At 40.8% G+C, this 22500-nt stretch overlaps 1 protein-coding gene across 2 annotated transcripts in view; it reads left to right on the top strand.

Moving 5' to 3' along the window:
- The window catches only part of top2b (DNA topoisomerase II beta), a 77587-nt gene that overhangs the window by 32684 nt on the left and 22403 nt on the right, over window positions 1–22500 (top strand). For both annotated transcript variants that reach the window (XM_037093738.1, XM_037093739.1), the window contains 21 exons: window positions 80–292; window positions 428–601; window positions 684–785; window positions 876–1013; window positions 1104–1242; window positions 1761–1918; window positions 2160–2285; window positions 2379–2489; window positions 8742–8847; window positions 8962–9071; window positions 9758–9850; window positions 10229–10343; window positions 10524–10645; window positions 10789–10937; window positions 11109–11340; window positions 14550–14684; window positions 17560–17760; window positions 17865–18060; window positions 18146–18237; window positions 19612–19764; window positions 19946–20029. In XM_037093738.1, coding sequence (XP_036949633.1) covers window positions 80–292; window positions 428–601; window positions 684–785; window positions 876–1013; window positions 1104–1242; window positions 1761–1918; window positions 2160–2285; window positions 2379–2489; window positions 8742–8847; window positions 8962–9071; window positions 9758–9850; window positions 10229–10343; window positions 10524–10645; window positions 10789–10937; window positions 11109–11340; window positions 14550–14684; window positions 17560–17760; window positions 17865–18060; window positions 18146–18237; window positions 19612–19764; window positions 19946–20029 — 2949 coding nt within the window. The remainder of the gene's footprint in view (window positions 1–79; window positions 293–427; window positions 602–683; window positions 786–875; window positions 1014–1103; window positions 1243–1760; window positions 1919–2159; window positions 2286–2378; window positions 2490–8741; window positions 8848–8961; window positions 9072–9757; window positions 9851–10228; window positions 10344–10523; window positions 10646–10788; window positions 10938–11108; window positions 11341–14549; window positions 14685–17559; window positions 17761–17864; window positions 18061–18145; window positions 18238–19611; window positions 19765–19945; window positions 20030–22500) is intronic.

Raw genomic sequence — 22500 nt, 5'->3', positions numbered from 1 at the left:
TAACTCTTTACCAGTGAATATGATAATATATGAAAACAGCTCGTATGTGTGTATGTTACCATTTGTTTACTGTCCTCAGACGTGGCAGAACAACATGAGCAAGACTTCTGACCCCAAGATCAAGTTCTTTGATGGGGACGATTTTACCTGCGTGACCTTCCAGCCAGACCTCGCCAAGTTCAAGATGGAGAAACTGGACAAGGATATTGTAGCACTCCTTACCCGCAGAGCATATGATGTAGCTGGCTCCTGCAAGGGGGTTAAAGTCACTCTGAACGGGAAAAAATTACCTGTAAGTCTCAGTATTTTAATGTCATTAAAGTTTTCATAAATCGATTTGTTTTTGAGGTATCAGCCACTGTGTTATAATCGATGCCTAAATATATTAATAAACCTAACCTGTTCTCTGTCCTGTCTGTCACCAAAGGTGAATGGGTTCCGCAGCTATGTGGATCTGTATGTGAAGGATAAACTGGATGAGACTGGTGTGGCGCTTAAGGTGGTAAATGAGACTGTGAATGATCGGTGGGAGGTTTGCCTCACCATGAGTGAGAAGGGATTCCAACAAATCAGCTTTGTGAACAGCATCGCCACCACCAAGGTGAGACTGGTAGAAACATAGCGTTACTCTTTGCTTCTGTGTTTACACATACCACTTCTAACAAAAGCTATTTGTGTTTCAGGGTGGCAGACACATTGACTATGTAGTGGACCAGATAGTGGCCAAACTTATTGAAGTGGTGAAGAAGAAGAACAAGGCAGGAGTGTCTGTCAAACCCTTTCAGGTGGGTTTACAAGTTTTTTAATGCAGTATTTCTAACACAAGTTGGTTTCATAATGGAAAATGATGACCCTTACTGTCATTGGTGCTTCAGGTGAAGAACCACATCTGGGTGTTTGTGAACGCACTGATCGAGAACCCCTCCTTTGACTCTCAGACCAAGGAGAACATGACACTGCAGACGAAGAGCTTCGGGTCCAAGTGCCTTCTGTCAGACAAGTTTGTCAGAGCTGTAAGGAAACTCCACTGTTTTTAGTTTCTCATGGAAAATGAAAGGATTTCTCTTTTTGTCACTCACTGGGCATCACTCTGTCTTTTTCAGGCAACAAACTGTGGGATCGTTGAGAGTATACTCAACTGGGTAAAGTTCAAGGCGCAGACGCAGCTGAATAAGAAGTGCTCATCTGTGAAGCACAGCAAGATCAAAGGCATCCCCAAACTTGATGATGCAAATGATGCTGGTGTGTGAGCAGTGATGAACTACAAATGCGTAACAGAATGTTTAGTACTGATGACAGAGCTGTGGTTGTTTTCCTCTTAAACTATGTATAAAATGTTGCTGTTGAGTACTGAGAGGGGTTTACAGAGCATATTAATATTGAATAAGAAGTGGTGCTCAAAAGCTTCAGGAATGCATCATTTGCACATTATGGGCATCACTTTAATCATAATGTATGTAATATAGTTTTAATCAACACTCCAGGCAACACTCCTGGCGACAAAGAATCTACCATAAATGACCTAATAAGGATCAGAGCCTTTCATTTACCTTGAGCCTGAGCTCAGTAGACCAGTGTATTTTGCAACCTCTGTCAGAATTCAGTCTTGCAACTCTGTGCATTCACACACTCTGAATTGTCACTTAAATATGGAGTGAACTTCTCATACTGTAGGCTTATGTAAAGGAGGGCAATGTTTCAGCTTAGCAAAACTAAACATATGTGATTAAATTATCAATTTTACAACTACCGTGTCCTAGGTGGCAAACACTCCTCTGAATGCACACTGATCCTCACTGAGGGAGACTCAGCCAAGTCTCTGGCTGTCTCTGGACTGGGAGTCATTGGGCGTGACCGTTACGGGGTGTTCCCTCTGAGAGGAAAGATCCTGAATGTGCGAGAAGCAACACACAAGCAGGTATCTGACTGGATAACATATTGTTGTTAAATATATAAAGTGAGAAGAACCACAGCATGCTGACTTCTTTGGAATCCTGGTAGTCTGTGTGAGCTCCTTTGCAGCTACTCACAGCTTTGTGCCAGTTATGCAAAATCAATGAGCCAAAAGCAGCTAAGACGTGCATAAATTGGAATTTATTCTTAAGCTTTATTATTATTATTTTTTTTTTTACATCTTCTGCTACCTTTTTTGTCAACAGATCATGGAAAATGCTGAGATTAACAACATCATCAAAATTGTAGGCCTCCAGTACAAAAAGAGCTATGATGACCCAGAGTCACTGAGGAGTCTGCGCTATGGCAGGATCATGATCATGACAGATCAGGTGACCTTCCTCATGGACACTCTGCACACAGTTTTACCATAATAATATCCAATGGTTTTTTCAGTAGTTCTAACATTTCTCATCTTGTCACAGGATCAAGATGGCTCCCACATCAAAGGTCTTCTTATCAACTTCTTCCACCACAACTGGCCATCCCTGCTGAAACACACATTCCTGGAAGAGTTTATCACACCCATTGTCAAAGTAAGACTGACACACAGTAAACATATAAACAAAAACTACACTGATATTTAACTGAGGAGGAGCACACGTGTCCCTCTGTGTGTACACTGATCAAGTGGACGGGTCATAAAAAGCAACATCCTGATCCTGAATAATGGTTGAGATAAGAGCAGCGAAATACATCTTCAATGAAGAAAATATGAATGACATTACCTACAGTGATCCTTAAACAGCAGGAATGATGTGTGTATCTCTGCATTAATATGTGTATTTGTGCACAAGGAACAGCTGGTTGTGCAAGGCACAGGTCGGGTATTGGTAAACATAATGACCGGCCACCGCTGTCAATGTTTTTTGTGCCTCTGATCCATGTGTTCATGTCACTCCGCAAGTAGTCCATTCATTTGTCATGACGGAACTTCATTCATCAATCGTTGCAGAAGGTTATCTGATGTGTCAGTGATTTTTGTAGGTTTAATGTCACGGGCGAATGGCAATTTTAAGTTGCACACAGTGAAAGCACTACACCCTAAGTTATCTTGAGATCAGTTATTATTGTGATTACTGTTATTTGTATAATTTCTACAAGTCACCATTTAAGCTGAGTGACTGAAATCCTCGTCGTCCTATTCAAAGGTTGCAACAGGCGACTCATCGAACCAGGGTGAAGTTATTTTTTGGTTGGATATTCGGCAGATATTCACTTGGGTCCAGCCGCGACTTTACTGAGGTTCCCCCAGTGTTAGCAGCAGGAGGACAGTTAGTTCACCTCCCAGAGCCTTGCGCTTAATCACTGAGACTGATTCAGGGACCATCATTAAATTACTTAGCATAAAGAAAATAATGGCAAAAAAGTTCTTTAATGCTCAAGATATTAACATATTTCAAGCAGCAATGTCAACTTCGACACTATGTTGTCTCATGTCTTAACAGCAGTGATTCTCAAATTCTGAAAATGTTTTCTGGGGGGGGGTGTGCAAGGGATGGGTCGAGTATTGGTAAGTATAATGACTGTTCACCGCACTCAACATTTTTTGTGCCTCAGATTCATGATTCATGTGTTCATGTCACTCCGCAAGTAGTCCATTCATTTGTCACAATGGAAAATTCGTTCAATGCAAAGCGCCTGCAGTCGTTGCAGAATGTTATCTGATGTGTCAGTGTTCCCCTATATGCATTCTGCTGCTGAATTTTCAGCGCCGGCACAAAAAAAAGGAAAACAATAGACATGATTTTTGTAGGTTTAATATCATGAGCAAATGGCGAATGGAAGTTGTACACAGTGAAAGCACTAAACCCTAACTTATCTCGAAATCGATTATTATTTTTTTTTGTGATTTAAATTTTTATTTATAAACATGGTACACAACTCATTAGGCACAGCTTACATACATAATAAAGTCAGACAAAAAATGACATTGTTTGGGTGTTCCTGGTTAAAGGAGTGAGAAAAAAAGCGAAAACAACACAATACACAATAATACAAAAAAAACAAAAATACAGAGGTACAGGATTGCAAACAAACATCCTACTAGTTAGAGGTCAGGTAGTCCACAAAATACTTCCAGCTTCCTAGAGCCACACGTCCCCTGCCCCTTATTCTTGCCAACATGATCTCACATAATGCTGTTTCACTCATCAAAGCTTTTCACTCAATAAATGTTGGGGTAGTGGATGCTTTCCAATATCTCAGAATTATCCTGGCAGCTGATGTTGTTCCCACCATCAACACTGAATAAATGCTTTTGGTCAATTTTGGAATTTCTGTATGTGGATCAAAGTTGAGTGTAGTCATCTCCTGTAAGTCTGGGCTTAAGTTTAATACCTAAGTAGATCATGCCTTCAGTAATCCATCTAAAGTTATGTTGTGTTATTACCTGTGGATGGCAGTGTTTGGATATGGGCATCGCCTCAGATTTGGTCCAGTTGATCTGATAGCTTGAAAGCTTAGAGTATTTACTTATGGTGTTCATTAACGCAGGCAATGAGTTTTTAGGATCTCTGGTCAGAAAAAGAATGTCGTCCGCATAAAGCATTAATTTGTGCTCACTACCACCACCAATCACTCCACTAATGGAAGGGTTTGTTCTTATGGCAATTGCCAAAGGTTCCAAAGCGATCGTAAACAGGAGTGGCGAAAGGGGACACCCTTGTCGGGTTCCTCTTGCAAGATCAAAAAATGACGAAGTCACACCATTTGCCATGACTGCTGCCTTGGGAGCATTATACATTATTTTCATCCATTTGCTGAAACTGGCACCAAAACCAAACTCCGACAGGGCCGAGTGCAAGAATCCCCACTCAACCCTGTCAAAGGCCTTCTCAGCATCTAACCAAACAGCAACCACAGGAGCCATTGGAATAGATCAACCACATTAAATGTAAGAGCCTTCGTAGGTTATCAGTTGAAGATCTACCCTTTAAAAAGCCCACTTGATCTGAATGTATGATGTATGGTAGAACTGTTTCAAGCCGTATGGCAAGAACTTTGGCCAGTATTTGACTATCCACATTAATGAGACTAATTGGTCTGAAATCGTCAGGATCTGTATGATCCCTACCCTTTTTAGGAATGAGTGAGATAAGTGCATCATTCAGAGATGGCGGGAGTGAGCCAGTCTGAAAAGCTTCTTCATATATATTGGTTAGTACTGGGACTAACCCTAACTCGATGTACCCTTTATAATATTTGGCAGGGGAACCATCAGTTCCAGGTGATTTCCCCGATTGCATGGATCTAATGGCATTTCTCACCTCTCCATGGGTTCATCTAAGAAGGCTACCTGTTCAGGTGATAGGTTTGGGAGATTTATATTCATATAGTTCTGCAGTGACACTTTATTTGGGGTACCTGACGATTTGTACAACTTCTCATGAAAGTCTCTAAAGACCTTATTAATTCCCTTGGAGGAAGTCACGACAGACCCCCCGATCTTATTACTGGAATTACATGTGCAGTACTTTGTTCTTTGAGCTGTCTAGCCAAGAGCCTGCCTGTTTCTTCCCCTGACTCATAAAATGTTGTTTTCAGTCTAAACAAAGCATATTCAGCTCGTTTATTAAATATTTCATGTATTTTAAATTTACATTTGCAAATGTAATTAAACAAGCTATCGGAATAGTGTCTGGCCAGTTCTCTTTCCATTGCACTTAACTCTACTTCCAGTTTCTGAATAATATCTTTATGTAGTTTGCGCAATGAGCTTGCCTCTAACATAAGCTTTTGATGCTTCCCAAACCATTGCCACCCTGTCCGTGCTACCCATATTGATCTAAAAAAATAATGACAAATCTGCTGCAAGTTCTTTATTAAAAACTTCATCATGCAACAGGGAGGTATTCATTCTCCATCTACCTCTTCTTAGGCTATCTGAGTGTATGTTAATACATAGTTCAACAGGTGCGTGGTCTGAAAGGGACACAGCATTAATATTGCTGTCTATGACAGAATTTATCAAGTTCTGGGATATCAAAATAAAGTCTATTCTTGAATAGGATTTGTGGCAGTGGGAGTAAAGGGAATATTCTTGTTCCCTTGGGTTAACCAGTCGCCACACATCAATCAAACCATTGTCTTCCATCAGTGTTTGAATGGCAGCTCTATCTTTAGGTGCTGATGTTCGGGTTCCTGAAAATTGCTTTTATCAAGCGCATCATCTAGAACCTGATTGAAATCTCCTGCCAAAATCACTTGCTCTTGTGTGTTCCCCAGTATGCTATTGACCTTATGGAAAAAAGATGGGTTTTCTGTATTTGGGGCATAAATATTGCAGAGTGTTAGTTGCATACCATTTATGACAGTTTCAAGACATACAATTCTACCATTAGCATCCTTAAATTCCTTTACCATTGAGAGGTTCAGCCTCTTATGTACCAAAATAAGAACTCCATTTTTCTTACTAGAGAAAGAGCTACAGTAAACCTGTCCTACCCAGTCTCTTTTAAATTTTTTAGCCTCATCATCTTTAAGATGTGTTTCCGTCTGGGTTGTCTCCGGTGGGCTTATTGTTCTCCATCAGTCATTTGATGCTGGATGAACTTGACAGCCTCCATGCGTCCTGAAACTTCCTGCTCCTCCCTCTCCATGTAAATCCCAGTGTTGCTGGAAAAGCGAGCCTGAATTTCACCTTCTTGTCATGAAGCATTCATTTGGCTGTTGAAAAAGCGTTCCTCCTCTCGGCCAGCTCCTTGGTCACGTCTGGGAAAAGGGAAATGTTGCATCCGCTCCATACTGTTCCCCCATTCTCTTGTGCAGCTTTGAGAACTTTATCTCTCGGTTGATCGTTGTTTGGCCGAGATCCGGGGGAGCGGTGTGCTCTTTATATTTCGAACTCACTGCCGACGTCCATGCCCAGTCCCTCTGATAGGATCTTTGCGATGCATTCCTTTAAGTTGGTTCCCTCTTTGCCCTCAGTTAGACATAGCAATCGCACATTATTGCGTCGGCTCCTATTTTCCAAATCCTCCACATGAGTCCACAGTGTATCTATTCGCTTGCTATGTAGCTCGCGGTCGGTCACCAGTTGTTGTGTGGAGTCCTCTGTGTCGGATAGTTGGCCCTCCGCCTCTGTCAGTCGTACTTTTATAGTGTCAACAGCATTTTTCAATTCTGCCGTGGTTGGCTCACCTCCCAGAGCCTCACGCTGAATCACTGAGATTGATTTAGGGACCATCATTAAAGTCCGTGTAAAGCAAATTCAGCCATTTTCTTCTAAACACATTAAAAAGGTCATAAATAAATTTCTTTAAAACATGTAAAAAGCATTCAACCATTTAGAATTTAATTTTGGAGCTAGGCTCACAAACTGTGTTTCACGATTTCTGTGTTCAAGATTTAATGGGTTGGTCAGAAAATCATGCAAATCATGGCCGTGTTATGTGACGGCAGGCAGGATGATGTTGCTAGCTTACATTGTTACTGTAGGTTACGTCCTTGTACAGTACACAAGGCTCCCCTCCTGCGCGTGGTTGTGGTTCCAGCGTCTCTGACACGCCCCCATTGTTTTACAGCAGAGAAAAGTGATTGTTTTTCCGTGATTTTGAGACCTAATTTTATATACTTAGCAATTTTTTTAATCTTTCAAATTTGGCTCAATGGTCAATGACACGTTTATGTGGTATGACAAACTCATAACCCAAATTTATTTCTGCTTTACATGGACTTTGAATTACTTAGCACGAATATATTAATATAAAATAATTGCATTTTGTTCGATATCTTCTATGTCATGTGGCCCAGTGACTCCAAACCAGCAGCAGATTGTATTAGTAAACTGGACAAATGAGACAGCTATTTATTGTATTTTAGTGCTTCCACTATTTTATATGAATGTTAAGATGCAGAAATTGTGATTTTTTTTTTCTCAATAGCCTCCATGTCATGTGGCCCACTGACTTCTGAAACAGATTCTGTCTCCATAAAAAATATATAATAATAAAGAAGATAATGGCAAAAAAGTTCTCTAATGCTCAAGAGGTTAACATATTTTCAAGCAGCAATGTCAGCTTCAACACTATTTTGTCTCATGTCTTAACAGTAGTGATTCTGAAATTCTGAAACAGATTCTGTTTCCATAAAAAATCTACAATAATAAAGAAAATAATGGTAAAAAAACTTTAATGCTCAATAGGCTAACATATTTTCAACAAGCAATGTCAACTTGATGATTTTGTCTCATGTCTTCTGAAATCCTGAAAATGTTTTTTTAAATCCCACCAGTAGTCACCATTTAAACGGTTAGTTTTCAAAATTTTCTCCTGGCGGGGCATACCCGCGGACCCCCGTAGTGTTGCAAAGTTACCGACTCGGCATCGCTGCGACAAAAAAACCTACAGGAAACACTGTGTTGTTCTAAGTATTTTGGCTGTGTGGGGTAAACTATTTCTTTCTTAGCTGAAGCCAAGAACGGGACAAAATAAATGTAAAGAGAGACATAGTGGAGCCATGTATTTTCCTGCTTTTTTGTCCTTTGCCAATCACAGCTATGAATGTAGTTAAACTAGTAACACCGCTACTTGTAGCGATTGTAGCCATTATGCCCATGGGTGCAAGTGCATTTGCTATTTACACAATGTGGGTGCTGGGCGTGAAATGACAGCTGCGGTCACTCTGAAATTTGCAATGACAATTTGTGCTGCATTGTGATGGTGCCTCTAATACTGAATGTTTTCATCGCTAGTAAATTTGCAGGAAAAAAGAAGTATACAGGATGAAAACTCACCACAAACGTACAGTCAAATTTAACCTCATTCATTGCAATTTGTTGTCTTAAGGTGACCAAGAACAAGCAGGAGCTGGCCTTCTACAGCATTCCAGAGTTTGATGAGTGGAAGAAACAGACAGAGAACTATAAAACCTGGCATATAAAGTACTACAAAGGTTTGCTGCTCCAGTTATTTGAATTCATCAGTATATACTTTGTAAATACAATTCTGTTTATATGGTAAAGTTCCTTCTGTTATATTATTAACAAATGGGAAATTTGTGTTCCAGGTTTGGGTACAAGTACAAGCAAAGAGGCAAAAGAATACTTTGCTGACATGGAGAAGCATCGCATCACATTCAGATACAGTGGTGCAGAGGACGATGCCGCCATCACTCTGGTGAATTTAATGCCACAGTTATATACTGTTATGTAGGGGAGTGGAACTGTGAAAAATATATTCTAATACAACACAACACGGCTCCTTTCTGCTCCCTCTTATTTCATCTCCTACATCTGTGGCAGGGACATTCTTTTCGATTGCTTTAAACAGTGCAGGTGGCATGAGTGTATGTTGCATATTTTATGACACAACTATAAATATAGATATATAGAGATATAGACACACATATATCTATCTATATATATATATATCTATATATATATATATAGATATATATATATAGATATATATATAGATATATATATATGTATATGTGTGAGTGTGTGTGTATGTGTATATATATATATATATATATATATATATATATATATATATATATATATATATATATATATATATATATATATATATATATATATATATATATATATATATACATACACATGTATAGATATAGATAGATATAGATATGTCTATATCTCTATATATCTATATATATCTATAGATAGATAGATCCAAATATAAACAAACATATATACACAAATATATATATGTGTATATATGTATTTATATATGTGTGTGTGTGTGTGTGTGTGTGTGTGTGTATATATATATACACACACACACACACTTCAGTGTCTGTGTGCAGCAATTCAGTGTTGTTGTTTTTTTTCCATCCCCAGGCTTTTAGTAAGAAAAAGACAGACGACAGGAAGGAATGGTTGACTAATTTCATGGAGGACAGACGTCAGAGGAGGATGCATGGGTTGCCGGAGGTCTGTGGCTTGAGTTTTGCAATGATGAAACAGCAAATACAAAGCGAATATGTGTGTGTGGGTTGGTGTGTGGGTAGGTGTGTGTTTGTGGATGTGTGGGTCATGTGTGTACTGCTCTTAATGTGGAAATCCTTTGGACTGAGCTTCACAAACTCTACCCTGATTAGGTGGATTCTGTTTGGTTTGTCTCAGATATCATTTAAGTTGCAAATGTCAACAAATAGATCTGCAAACAGATGTGAAGGCAGTTTGTAAAACTGTTAGAGGGCTTATTTCTGTGCTAAAGTATATCTTTAATGTTTTATAAGTGTAGTTTTTAACGCTGATTGAAGTATGTGTATTAATTTTACTATAATTTTTTGTTTTGTTTATTTTCAGCAATACCTATATGGAACACAGGCTAGGCACCTCTCATACAATGACTTCATCAACAAAGAGCTGATTCTGTTCTCTAACTCTGACAATGAGAGGTCCATCCCATCCCTGGTTGACGGTTTGTACTCTCCCCTCAATTCTTGTTTCGTGTGCTTTGTGTTGGGATTTCTTTTCCTTTCCTTTCCAGCCTAGTTCAACCACAGCTCTCTGTTCTCTCTAGAAAAAAATGTTCTCACTGCCTCTGTTGGGATACTTGCCCAAACATCTTAAAACATGATTGGATGTGTGTTTTTTCCAGGTTTAAAGCCAGGCCAGAGGAAGGTGCTGTTCACCTGCATGAAGAGAAACGACAAGAGGGAAGTGAAGGTGGCACAGCTGGCTGGTTCAGTGGCAGAGATGTCTGCCTACCATCATGGAGAGGTACAATCAACTCTGTGTGACGTGACACAGTGAACTGACAGTAATTCTAACAACAACCTGCTTTTGTGAGCTAACGTGTTATTGCAGTGATTCTCTATACTTTTCACTACCACTAACCGTCCATTTCTCATTTGTCCCTGTAGCAAGCTCTCATGATGACCATAGTGAACTTGGCCCAGAACTTTGTGGGCAGTAACAATGTGAACATCCTGCAGCCACTGGGTCAGTTTGGTACTCGCATCAATGGAGGCAAAGATGCTGCGAGCCCCCGTTACATCTTCACCATGCTCAGGTAAAGAAACAGTGAACAGTTCAGATTCTTTTGTATGTACCATTTTAGAATTTGACATAATCTTCTTGGTCTTCATGCCTTTTTAATGACCTTTACTAAAACCTTTGTATAAACTATATAATAATCATTTAGAAAACTGAACTCTTAAAATGTTGGTCTCATTTCCCACAGTCCTCTTGCCAAGCTGTTGTTTCCAGCTGTGGATTTCAACCTGCTCAAGTTCCTATACGATGACAACCAAAAGGTGGAACCTGAGTGGTACATTCCCATTATTCCTATGGTGCTGGTGAATGGTGCTGAGGGCATCGGGACAGGCTGGGCTTGTAAGATCCCCAACTATGACCCCCGAGAGATTGTCAACAACATCAACCGCATGCTCAACCACCAGGACCCCCTGCCAATGGTAAGCACTCAGAGCATGAATGCCTGACATCCAAGTGATTATGGGTAGAGTTGTGTGACATGGTGTTCCACGCTGCAATAGCTCTATCCTTATTATCTCTTGTTGTATTATACTATCAAGGGCAAAGTTGCCAACTTATGAGCAGAACTGCTGAATGTCAGGAAGAGATTAACAAGACTTGTTTATGTAGGTGTAATGACCTGGGTCTATTTGTTGCATATATAATTCTGTCAAAATTATTCCATTCTATTTGTTGTTTGGTCTGCCGACCAGCTCTCATTTAAATTTCCAGAAAATCCATATCACAGCATTCATCAGATACTATATATCAACATTTCCATATGATAAATTACATGACCTGATATAGATTATTTATCTGTCTCTAACCATGAGTAATTTCATTAAAAGTGGAAGTTAGTTTATCAAAATGTGAGAGCCGAATATTGAGGTGATGCTGTCACTCGACACTGAAAAAGCGTTTGATCAGGTGGAGTGGGACTATCTTTTCAAAACTTTAGCGTTTAATTTCGGCTTTAAATTCATTTCATGGATCAGACTCCTATACACACTCCCAGTGGCTGCGGTATGCACCAATAGTAACTTATCCACCTACTTCGAGCTGAAGCGGGGCACGAGGCAGGGGTGTCCTCTTTCACCACTGTTATTTGCTGTTGCACTTGAGCCACTTGCATTAGCCCTGAAGCAGTGCCCCACCATCAAAGGGATACACCGGGCAGGTTCGGAGCATAAAGCTTCACTTTATGCGGATGACATGTTATTATTCATATCGGACCCCCTGTCAAGTCTCCCTGAATTATCAACTCTACTTACAAAGTTTGGAAGAATATCTGGCTATAAAGTTAACCTTCAGAAAAGTGAACTTATGCCTATCTCTTCTGTTGACAGATCATATTTTGGGTCAATCCCTTTTAAATTTAGTCCTAAAAAAATAAAATATTTAGGTATATGAGTAACACGTAACCACAAGGATCTTTATAAGGCTAACTATCGTCCCCTCTTAAGTAACCTTAAACAAGACTTTGAGCGCTGGGACCCTCTGCCTCTCTCCTTAGGAGGGAGGATCAATAGGATTAAAATGAATGTTCTCCCTAAGTTTTTATATTTATTTCAATGTCTTCCTATGTATCTAACAAAATCTTTTTTCTCTAATTAAACAGTCAGATTTCATCCTTTATATGGCATAAAAGGCAGCCCAGGATTAATAAAATATATTACAGAGTCCTCGTGCACTGGGAGGTATGGCACTTCCAAATTTTATGTATTACTATTGGGCGGCTAATATAAGAGCACTCCTGTATTGGTTGAGAAATGATTGCACAGATGCCAATAGTACTGAGTGGACGGTGTTGGAGAAGGCATCCATTGGATCTACCTCCCCAGCAGATTTATTATATTCCAAATTGCCTTTTAAACAACCCATCTCTGTCTTCTCTACCAATCCAGTTGTTATCCATTCAATTAAAACCTGGAACCAGTTGAGAAGGACCTTTAACCTCACTAATCTTTCACTTGTTACACCATTGATTAAGAATCATATGTTTGTCCCATCAATGATGGGTGATGCTTTTAATGTCTGGGCAAGAAATGGAATAGATACATTATCTGACCTCTACATCGAAAATAGGTTTGCCACTTTTATACAATTGCAACAGAAATATGGTCTTCATAAATCACATGTTTACAGGTATTTACAGCTTAGAGGTTTTGTGGCTTCCAACTCTGACTGTTTCCCATTGACTCCTCCTGAATCTCTGCTTGAAAAAATTTTAAAATGTAAAGTTAACATAAAACAAGTAATAGGCAGAATTTATACAATGCTCAATACACCTAACATGAATAGTCTTGATAGCCTTAGAATCAAATGGGAAACAGACCTAGATGAAGCGATTACAGAAGAAATATGGCAAAAAATTATACAGCGAATCTACTCTTCCTCTATATGCCTCAGACACACTGTGGTTCAGTTTAAAATAGTGCATCGGCTCCATTGGACCAAGGATAGATTGTCCAAGATCAAGACGGGTATTGACCCTACGTGTGATCGGTGCAGGCAGGCTCCTGCCACGCTGCTGCACATGTTTTGGTTGTGCCCTAAACTACACAATTTTTGGCAGTCCATCTTTGAGGCATTCTCTTGAATATGTGGGAAAACAGTATGCCCATCTCCTCTGATTTCATTGTTTGGTATGGCTCTGGTGGATGCCACTTTCTCTGGGGGTCATCTAAGTATGATGGCCTTCTGCTCTTTGTTGGCTAGGAGGCTTATTCTGTTTAAATGGAAAGATGCTCTCCCCCCAACATATGGCCAATGGATTAGGGAGGTCATGAGTCATGTTCATCTAGAAAAAATTAGACATACTGTAAGAGGGTCCACTAATGTTATGTCATTTATTTCCTTCATAGAAGGCACAGCAGCTACTAACACATTTATGTAACCCAATTGTCTGTGTACTTTTTTTTAAATTATTGTTATTATTTCTTCCTTTTTTATCATTATTATTTATTTATGTTGTCTTTTTATTTTACTTGCCTAGATATGTTATAAAACATGTATGAAACTGCAGAACATGTCAGGACGTATGGAATTTGCTGGTGGTCCAGTACTCGTGGGTGGGGGGTACTGGGATGTTGGTTGGTTTGTTTTTATGGACAGGAACTAGACTTGATTATTTCACATGTGAATTATATACCCTTTGTTTGTTATATTTGTAAAATAAAAGAGACCTTGATCAAAAAATGTGAGAGCCTTAAATTATAACTACAATCAACAGGATAGTAACTCCTGAATCCAGAGCCTCACTCTTGTCTCAATGCCATAATCTCTAGTGTTGCCAAGACAGCCAACAGTGTAATGAAGTGACTTAGATTTAATGAGCCAAGAATTTGTTTGTTTACTCCTGCAATGATTCAAATAAATGTTGTCAAGAATTAGGAGTCTGAATGTAGTTTGGCCCAACATTGCTTTTCCTAAAATTCAATCACATTGTTGTGGAAACAAAACAAAGGAACACCTTTGGCAACTCTGACCACATTTTTTTGGCTGATAAGGAAGCTGGCAGTACACAGATCCCAGGCTTGTTGCTCACAGACAGCAGAGTGTTTGCTTCAAAAGTTGTTATGTTTCTTGAGATGAACAATTACATAAATGTCTCTGTTTTTCTTTGTGTCTGATTGTTGTCCCCAAACAGCTTCCCAGCTATAAAAATTTCAAAGGTGTGATTCATGAACTGGGTCAGAACCAGTACCTGGTCAGTGGAGAGGTGTCAGTCATCGACAGAAACACCATTGAGATTACTGAGCTTCCTGTTCGGACATGGACACAGGTACATTTCAGCCTCTGCTCTCTAAGATGTCTCTTTATTGGATTTTTTCCTGCTCAGATAGAAGTTAAGTGGTCTCTATATGAAGAACTGCAACATTTTAGGATAGTAGGAAACAATCCCAAACAATAATTAAAGCTGCATGCAGGGATGAACAGCCCCCCCCCCCCCATGCATATAAGGCGGTATCATCAGAGGGTGGGCTTACCTGTTACTTGCATGTCATGTCACTGTAGTATATGATGTGGAGAAAACAACCAGAAAATGCCATGTAAATCTGATGTTTGTCTGACTTCCTATGTCCAGTGGGTGGTGCTATGGATATGACACAGTTTTGATGCATAGACGTTTTCATGGCAACACCCACTACATGTGTGAGCAATTTGGTGTAGATGGGACATTTTGAAATTTAACAGACTTACTGCTTCATGGTGAAGCAGCGAAATGGACCACACCACCATGCCCACCAGGTATGACGCAGGCGAAGATTTTTTATAACTTTTCATCTTTGAGGTCTGAGAATGATACTGACTGAATCTAAAGTCTGTGGTGTTAATTCTGTAGGAGGAGTTTGTTGAAGTACAAGGCATGGAAATGCATCAAAATGGTAGCAAAAATCAAAATTGTGGACTTCCTGTTGGACTGACAGTTTAGGTCCATGGACCTTTTTTGTGCGTCTTGTCATGATACAAGTGCATACCGAATTTTGTAAATGTATGGGCATGTATGAGACAGGGATTCCGACAGGGGGTGCTTTAGTGTTCCCTGGCCACACCCAATGACATTAAAGTATCGAAACTTTTCGCCAGATGTGATGTATATTCCAAATTTGATGAGTTTTGGGCTATGTTCAGATCTCCAAAACTGCAATCAAACGCGCAGAATTAAAATAAGCACTGGTCAGTCCTCAGGCCCTAATATTGAATAATCTTAATGATTTCAGTTGGTCCTCACGCTGGTCAGTGCTCAGCCCTAAATAAAGCTGCAAGCAGTGATGAAGTGGGCATTGCTCCACGCACGGTGGGCTGCGGCGTCATTGGAGGGCACGCTCACCTGTTACCTGCCTATCATCTTGTAGTGTATGATGTGGAGAAAACAACCTGTTAATGTCGTGTAAATTGGTTGACGTTTATAGGAGTTCCTCTGTCCAGTGTGGGGCGCTATGGATATGACACAGTAATGATGCATAAATGTATGCAAGGGTGACAGCATCTACACGTGTGAGCAGTTTGGAGGAGATGGGAAATTCTATGTTGAAGTTATAAGGACTTGATGCTATATTGCGAAGGATCGAAATGAACCACACCACCACACCAACCAGATGTAACGCAGGCAAAATCTTTTGATAACTTTTTATCTTCAAGGTGTGAAGATGATAGTGACTGAATGTGAAGTCTGTGGTCTTAAAGGGATAGTTCAGGTTTTTTGAAGTTGGTTCATATAAAGTACATATCTATAATCGGTCTGTTCCCTACCGTAATTGCAGATCAGCACGGACTCAGTTTGGAGAAGCAGTGAGCCGCTCCAGCCCAGATGGTCAGCTTTGTACTGTAGTGAACAGAGTCCAGATGCAAAGCGAATTTGAACAACCTAAAACAAGGCCCGCCTAAAAAAAAATGTGTATCAGTTGAAGTGTACATTGTATAGAGAAAATTCACACCGCTTTGCATTACCGTCAGACCGCCCTTTCTTTTGGCACTACATTTTCGCACGCATTAGCGTGACTGCGCAACGGGTGATGTGCGAGTGGCGAAATACAGTGCGAGGCCCAACTACAATAATACCTAGGGATACAGAGGTTCTACGGTTGAGAAAATGTTGTGCCAAAAGAAAGGGCAGTCTGACGCCGAAGTAAAGCAGTGTGAATTTTCTCTATACAACGTACACTTGAACTGATATAGACTTTTTAGGTAGGCCATGTTTTAGGTGGTTAAAATTAGCTTTGCATCTGGACTCCATTCACTGCAGTACAAAGCTGAGCGTCTGGGCTGGAGCAGCTCTGTACTTCTCCAAACTGAGGCTGCGCTGATCGGTAATCATGGTAGGGAACAGACCGACCATAGATATGTACTTTATATGACCCCACTTCAAAAAACCCGAACTATCACTTTAAATCTGTAGGAGCAGTTTGTTAAGATATGAGGCATGGAAATGTTTCAAAATGGCTGACTTACTATTGATGCATAGACGTATTCAGGGTGACACCCTCTACATGTATGAGCAATTTAATGTAGATGGGAAATTGTATGTTGAAGTTCTAAGGACTTCATGCTTTATGACGAAGCAGCAAAATGGGCCGTACCACCACGCCCACCAAGTATGATGTAGGTGAAAGCTTTTAACAACTTTTCAACTTCAAGGTCTGAGGATGATATTGACTGAATGTGACTCCTGTTGGACTAAGAGATTTGGTCCCCCTATGTTTTATGTGCATCTGGTCATGAAACATATGCACACCAGATTTTGCAAATTTATGTGCGTTTAGGAGGCAGGGATTTACAGGCGCGCCGTTGAAGTCCCCTGGCCACACCCACACGCAGTGAACTTGAATTATCACAGTTTTCGGATGTGACGTATATTCCAAGTTTGGTGAGTTTGGGGGTATGTTCAGGCCTCTAAAACTGCACTTACTATCTAATACTAATAAAAGTTATTACTAATAATCATCCTAATAGTTCCTCACACTGGTCAGTGCTCAGGCCCTATCAAGAAAAAGAATAATAATCCCTACAGATTCAATAGCGCCTTAACACTGTTGGTGTTCGGGCCCTGATAAACCTCGTAGATTCAACAGGTCCTTGCACTGGTATGGTCTAGTCTGTGCTCGGGCCCTAATGATAAGATCTGTGGTAAATCATTTCGTCCCACTTGTGTCCAGGCCTATAAGGAGTCCGTGCTGGAGCCAATGCTGCAGGGCAGTGACAAAACACCAGCTCTCATCAATGATTATAAAGAATACCACACAGACACCACAGTCAAGTTTATGGTCCGCATGTCAGAGGAAAAACTGTCCCAGGCTGAGGCAGCTGGTCTTCACAAAGTCTTCAAGCTGCAGTCCAGTCTCACCTGCAACTCCATGGTAAACAGATCTGAGTTCAACCTCAAATGAAATACAATTCATTGGAAAGTGTTTCGGCCTTCTGTTTGTATGTCATTAACTGATTATTAAACTGTGATTCTCAGGTGCTGTTTGACCACATGGGTTGTCTGAAGAGGTACGATTCAGTCCAGGACATCCTCAGGGAGTTCTATGAGCTACGCCTACACTACTACAAATTGAGGAAGGACTGGTTGGTGGGCAGCCTGGGAGCTGAAGCAAACAAACTGTCCAACCAGGCTCGCTTTGTGCTGGAAAAGATCGAAGGAAAAGTTTCAATTGGTAAGAATTCAGCAATTCCCTTTTACAGAGTGGCTGTGAGGGGCTGAATAGTTTCGTTTTTTAACCTGTATTTTTATGTGAACAGAGAACAAATCCAAGCGTGAGCTAATACGCATGCTCGTCCAGAAAGGCTATGAATCAGATCCTGTGGCTGCCTGGTCCAAGGCTCAAGAAAAGGTACTGTTAGAAATGCTGGGCTTACGTCTACACATATTCACACAGCAACATGACGGAAAGTAAGAATTAAAGGTCCCATATTATGAGAAACACATTTTCTCTGGTCTTTACGTGTATAACGTGGTCCTCCCTGAGCCTACCACCTTCCAGAATGAAGAAAGCAAACGAGCCCTGCATCATCTCTGCAGCCCACCCAGTGGTAAAAAGGGGCTCCTACAGGCTATTAAAATAAGCTCTTGTTACACAACGACAGGAGAGATTTTCATGGGCCGGCCTTCTCTGCGCGAAAACACTCCCCCCTCTCCCCGGAGATATGCGAGAGTGGGGCGTTCATCCCCGAGGTGAAGTTCGTTGTGTCCAGCGGTAAGATAGCAGTGTTTCGCAATGTCATCACTCAGAGCTACGCCCAAATTACTTTGTTGTTGGTTGTAAAAATCAATATAAGTGCCTATATTCTGTCTCAGCTACAGAAGAACTGAAGAGACAGTGGTTGCGTTCCATTTTTAACGACAACGTGCTGGCTACGTTTAGTGTAAGTTTGTTTGTGTGTGCTAACCACTTCACATCAGACTGCTTCAGTAACGAGGGTCAGTACAAAGCTGGCTTTGCCTTGACACTGACCCTCGTAAAAGGATCAGTCCCTACCATACGGGACCCAGCAACTGCATCCGAGCCACAGGCAAATGTCGCCACATTTTGATAGTATTTACAGTTGCCAAAGAATTATAAGTTACCTTTAACAACACATATTAACAACCTAAGTAACATATTCAGACTCATTAACCATCTGAAATGTTCTGCTGCAGCCACAGAGTCTTTATTTCTATAGGAGCTTCTCCTTCTGGGTCAAATTCTGGGGCAAACTGGTTGAACGACAGCATCTCGACGAGCCATAGCAATACATCCACACCATAAACATTAGTGCATGCTACCACTGGTGTAAGCGGCATCCTCTCCCTTAGAGGGGCATGTAGCAGGCAGGGCAGGTGTTGACAGACAGAGTTCATTAGCATTTCAAGGTGCAGGCACAGAAACAGCCTGCTCTCAGTAGAGCTCACTTGAACATCTTTTAGACAGCTGAAATTCAAGACCACAGTTGGGTTTGGGGCAATACATTTCAAATGCAGTGTTGTTGGACCTCTGAAAGCTGTGTGAAATTGATGAAAAACAGTATAATATGGGACCTTTAATTTGTTGTGGGATGAAAAGAAGTAATTTTGCAACAAAAACCATCTTTGCTCTAACTATTAAAACAAACACAAGATGATCTTGCGGCTCTCCTTGGACTGCACAATACAGCCTGTCATTAAAGACACATTAATCATAGCCCGAGTTAGTTTCCTTTGATCGATGTTTCTTGTTTTTCTTTGACAGGCTCAGGAAGATTATAAAGATGGAAACGATAGCGACGACTCGGTGGACTCGGGCTCCTCATCAGGGCCAAACTTCAACTACATCCTCAACATGCCTCTATGGTGCCTGACTAAGGAGAAGGTGGAGGAGCTGCTCAAACAGAGGGACCTTAAGGTAATATTGATCAGTGTATTATTTCTATGCATCTCCTCATTCATAATTAAATCTCATTAGACACCTGTCAGAGTTTTTTGGTTATTTTAGTGACAGTGATGACCAGAGTTACAGATTTAGTGGATGATATGTTATAGTCGACATGTGAAGATTAACAAAGTGAATGTGTGCTGCTGTACAGAGAGGAGAGCTGAATGACCTTCAGAGGAAATTCCCAGAGGATCTGTGGAAGGAGGACCTGGCAGTGTTCATTGAGGAGCTTGATGTAAGTCCTGTGTTTTTATATGTTTTTATTGATGTTTCAGCACACAACACTGGCACACCTGCAAGGTGATAATTTACGTCAGGGCTTGATGTGCTTTAAAAAGTAGTAGTCGAATTGTAAATAATGGATTTTGGAAAGATTTCAAAACCAAATTGAAACGCTGTGTTATGTACATGTCCACAACATTGATGCCATTACAAACATCAGAATCAGAATACTTCATTGATCTCCGTGGGGAAATTGTTTTTGTTACAGATGCTCCGTGCAAAGTAGAAATAGAAATACAGCATGAATGGGAACAAGAGACAAAGATAAAGACATAAATAGAATATTAAACTAGACAAAAATAAAATAAGATAACCTAATAAAGTAGACAGTAAAATAAGATATAAAATAATAAAGTTGACAGTCTGGAAATATATACAATACAATATACAGTGAGATGATAAATACACTATACAGAGAAATAGTAGTATTGTTAAATTACAGTTTAGCTTTTTTTTTTTTTATGTAAAATGTCCAATCATCAGAGGGAGGAGTTGTAAAGTTTGATGGCCACAGGCAGGAATGACTTCCTGTGGTGCATTCAGGAGCAATCAGTCTCTCGCTGAAGGTGCTCCTCTGTTCGACCAGAGTGTTGTGGAGAGGGTGAGAGCCTGCTGCAGTATCGCCCGCACCTTCGACAGCATCCTCCTGTCTGACACTGCTGTCAAAATATCCAGCTCCACCCCTACAGCGTCACTGGCCTTCCCAACCAGCTTGTTGAGTCACTTGGCATCTGCTACTCTCAGTCTGCTGCCCCAGCACACAACAACAAACAGAGAAGCACTGGCCACTACAGATTCATAAAACATCCTCATCATAGCCCGGCAGATGTTAAAGGAGCGGAGCCTCCTCAGATATAGAGGCAGCTCGGTCCCTTCTTGTAGAGGACCTCAGTCTTCTTAGTCCAGTCCAGTTTATTGTTGATGTACACCCACAGATATTTGTAGTAGGGCTGTCAGTTTAACGCGTTAATTAAATTAATTAGTTACACTGCAAATGTACGCGTTATAAAAATTAGCGCAATTAATTCTAAGATTCTGAGTGGCAATTCAATGCGCGAGCATTTTAAATTTGGCCCATTGAATGACCCGTAGGCTACTTGGCAGTGGCACGTCACGGTAGCACTAGCATAGACATAATATACATAGACGCCTCATAGACTGACGCAGCCTATTGGAGCTAACGTATCAGCGCAGCCGCCATCTTTGATGGGTCTCCGATGCGCCCCCCTGCATTTATTTCTTCTGAAGAAGGTGTATCCACAACTACAATAATCATAACCTCCCGAATTTTTACCAGATTTTCACACGGTTACCAACGGCAGAGATTTAGTTATGATACAGGGCACTGTCACAAAAAATATATAAAAAAAAAATCTTACTTGTGAAAGGTAATCCCCCACGATCTGGTAACAATACTGCGTGGGTTATTGCAACCATAAACTGCACAAAATATGGTCATAGTAGCTCGCTCTCCGTTGATTCCGATTGACTCTGGTGCTAGCCTACAGTGAGGAAACCCAACCAAGATGGCGGTGACGCGGGATTGCGTTCTAGCACGCTATGAGGCGTATATTATGTCTATGAGCACTAGCACAGAGGAACTTGTCCGGACGTGTTCGTCACTTCCCACCTACGTCGCTAATCAAAGCAGGGTGACAACAGACATAAGACGTCTTTAGACAGAGCACCAAGCCGCCAATTCGCCCATCCTTTTGGCGGCTCGGTTAGACAGATGCCGTCAAATTGGGGGTCTGTTTGGTTCGCCGATTTTCCGCCTCGGAGGGTACACTTATTTCCGCCTCGCCTGCTATCTAAAAACGAAGCACAAATGTGCCGGCCTCTGCGTGAGGTGCGCGGGGGTGTCGATGACCTGCATGTTGTGCGACCCACAACCGAGGGGTTTTAAAACCAGGAAACAGCTGATCACAGCAGTCAGTCCATCACTTCATCCGCGGACATCAAGATGAACAACTGGACAGCCGCTGAGATCCAGGAGATGCAGCGTCTCCTCGGTCTCTGTAGCTGTTTGATTGTGGTAGCTTGTTGCTGTGTCCGCAAGCTAAGGACGGTCGCTACTTTCAAATTAAAAGCCCCCCCGCAAAGAACCCAGTTCTAAATGGGGTGCAAGGTAAAGTTCTTATTTTGAAGACACATTTTATGTCACTGTTCACAACCTTATACTTCTACTATTCATTTTGAATTGCCGTATTTAGTCAGCTTTGGTATTCATTTTGAATTGCTGTATTGAGTCAGCTTTAGATCTCATTTTGAAATGAGAGTCTGCTTAAACGCCTATTTGAGACTCGGCTCAATTGATTAGTCATGCAATACAATTTTGTAATGTCCTAGAATTCGAATTCTTTATTTGGGTACCTTTAGCAGATATGAGATTAAAATGTGATTAATAAGATTAATTGATTGCAA

Source organism: Acanthopagrus latus, chromosome 3 (assembly GCF_904848185.1).
Source record: "Acanthopagrus latus isolate v.2019 chromosome 3, fAcaLat1.1, whole genome shotgun sequence".
NCBI classification, from domain to species: domain Eukaryota; kingdom Metazoa; phylum Chordata; class Actinopteri; order Spariformes; family Sparidae; genus Acanthopagrus; species Acanthopagrus latus.
This window is presented reverse-complemented; position numbering and strand designations above follow the sequence as displayed.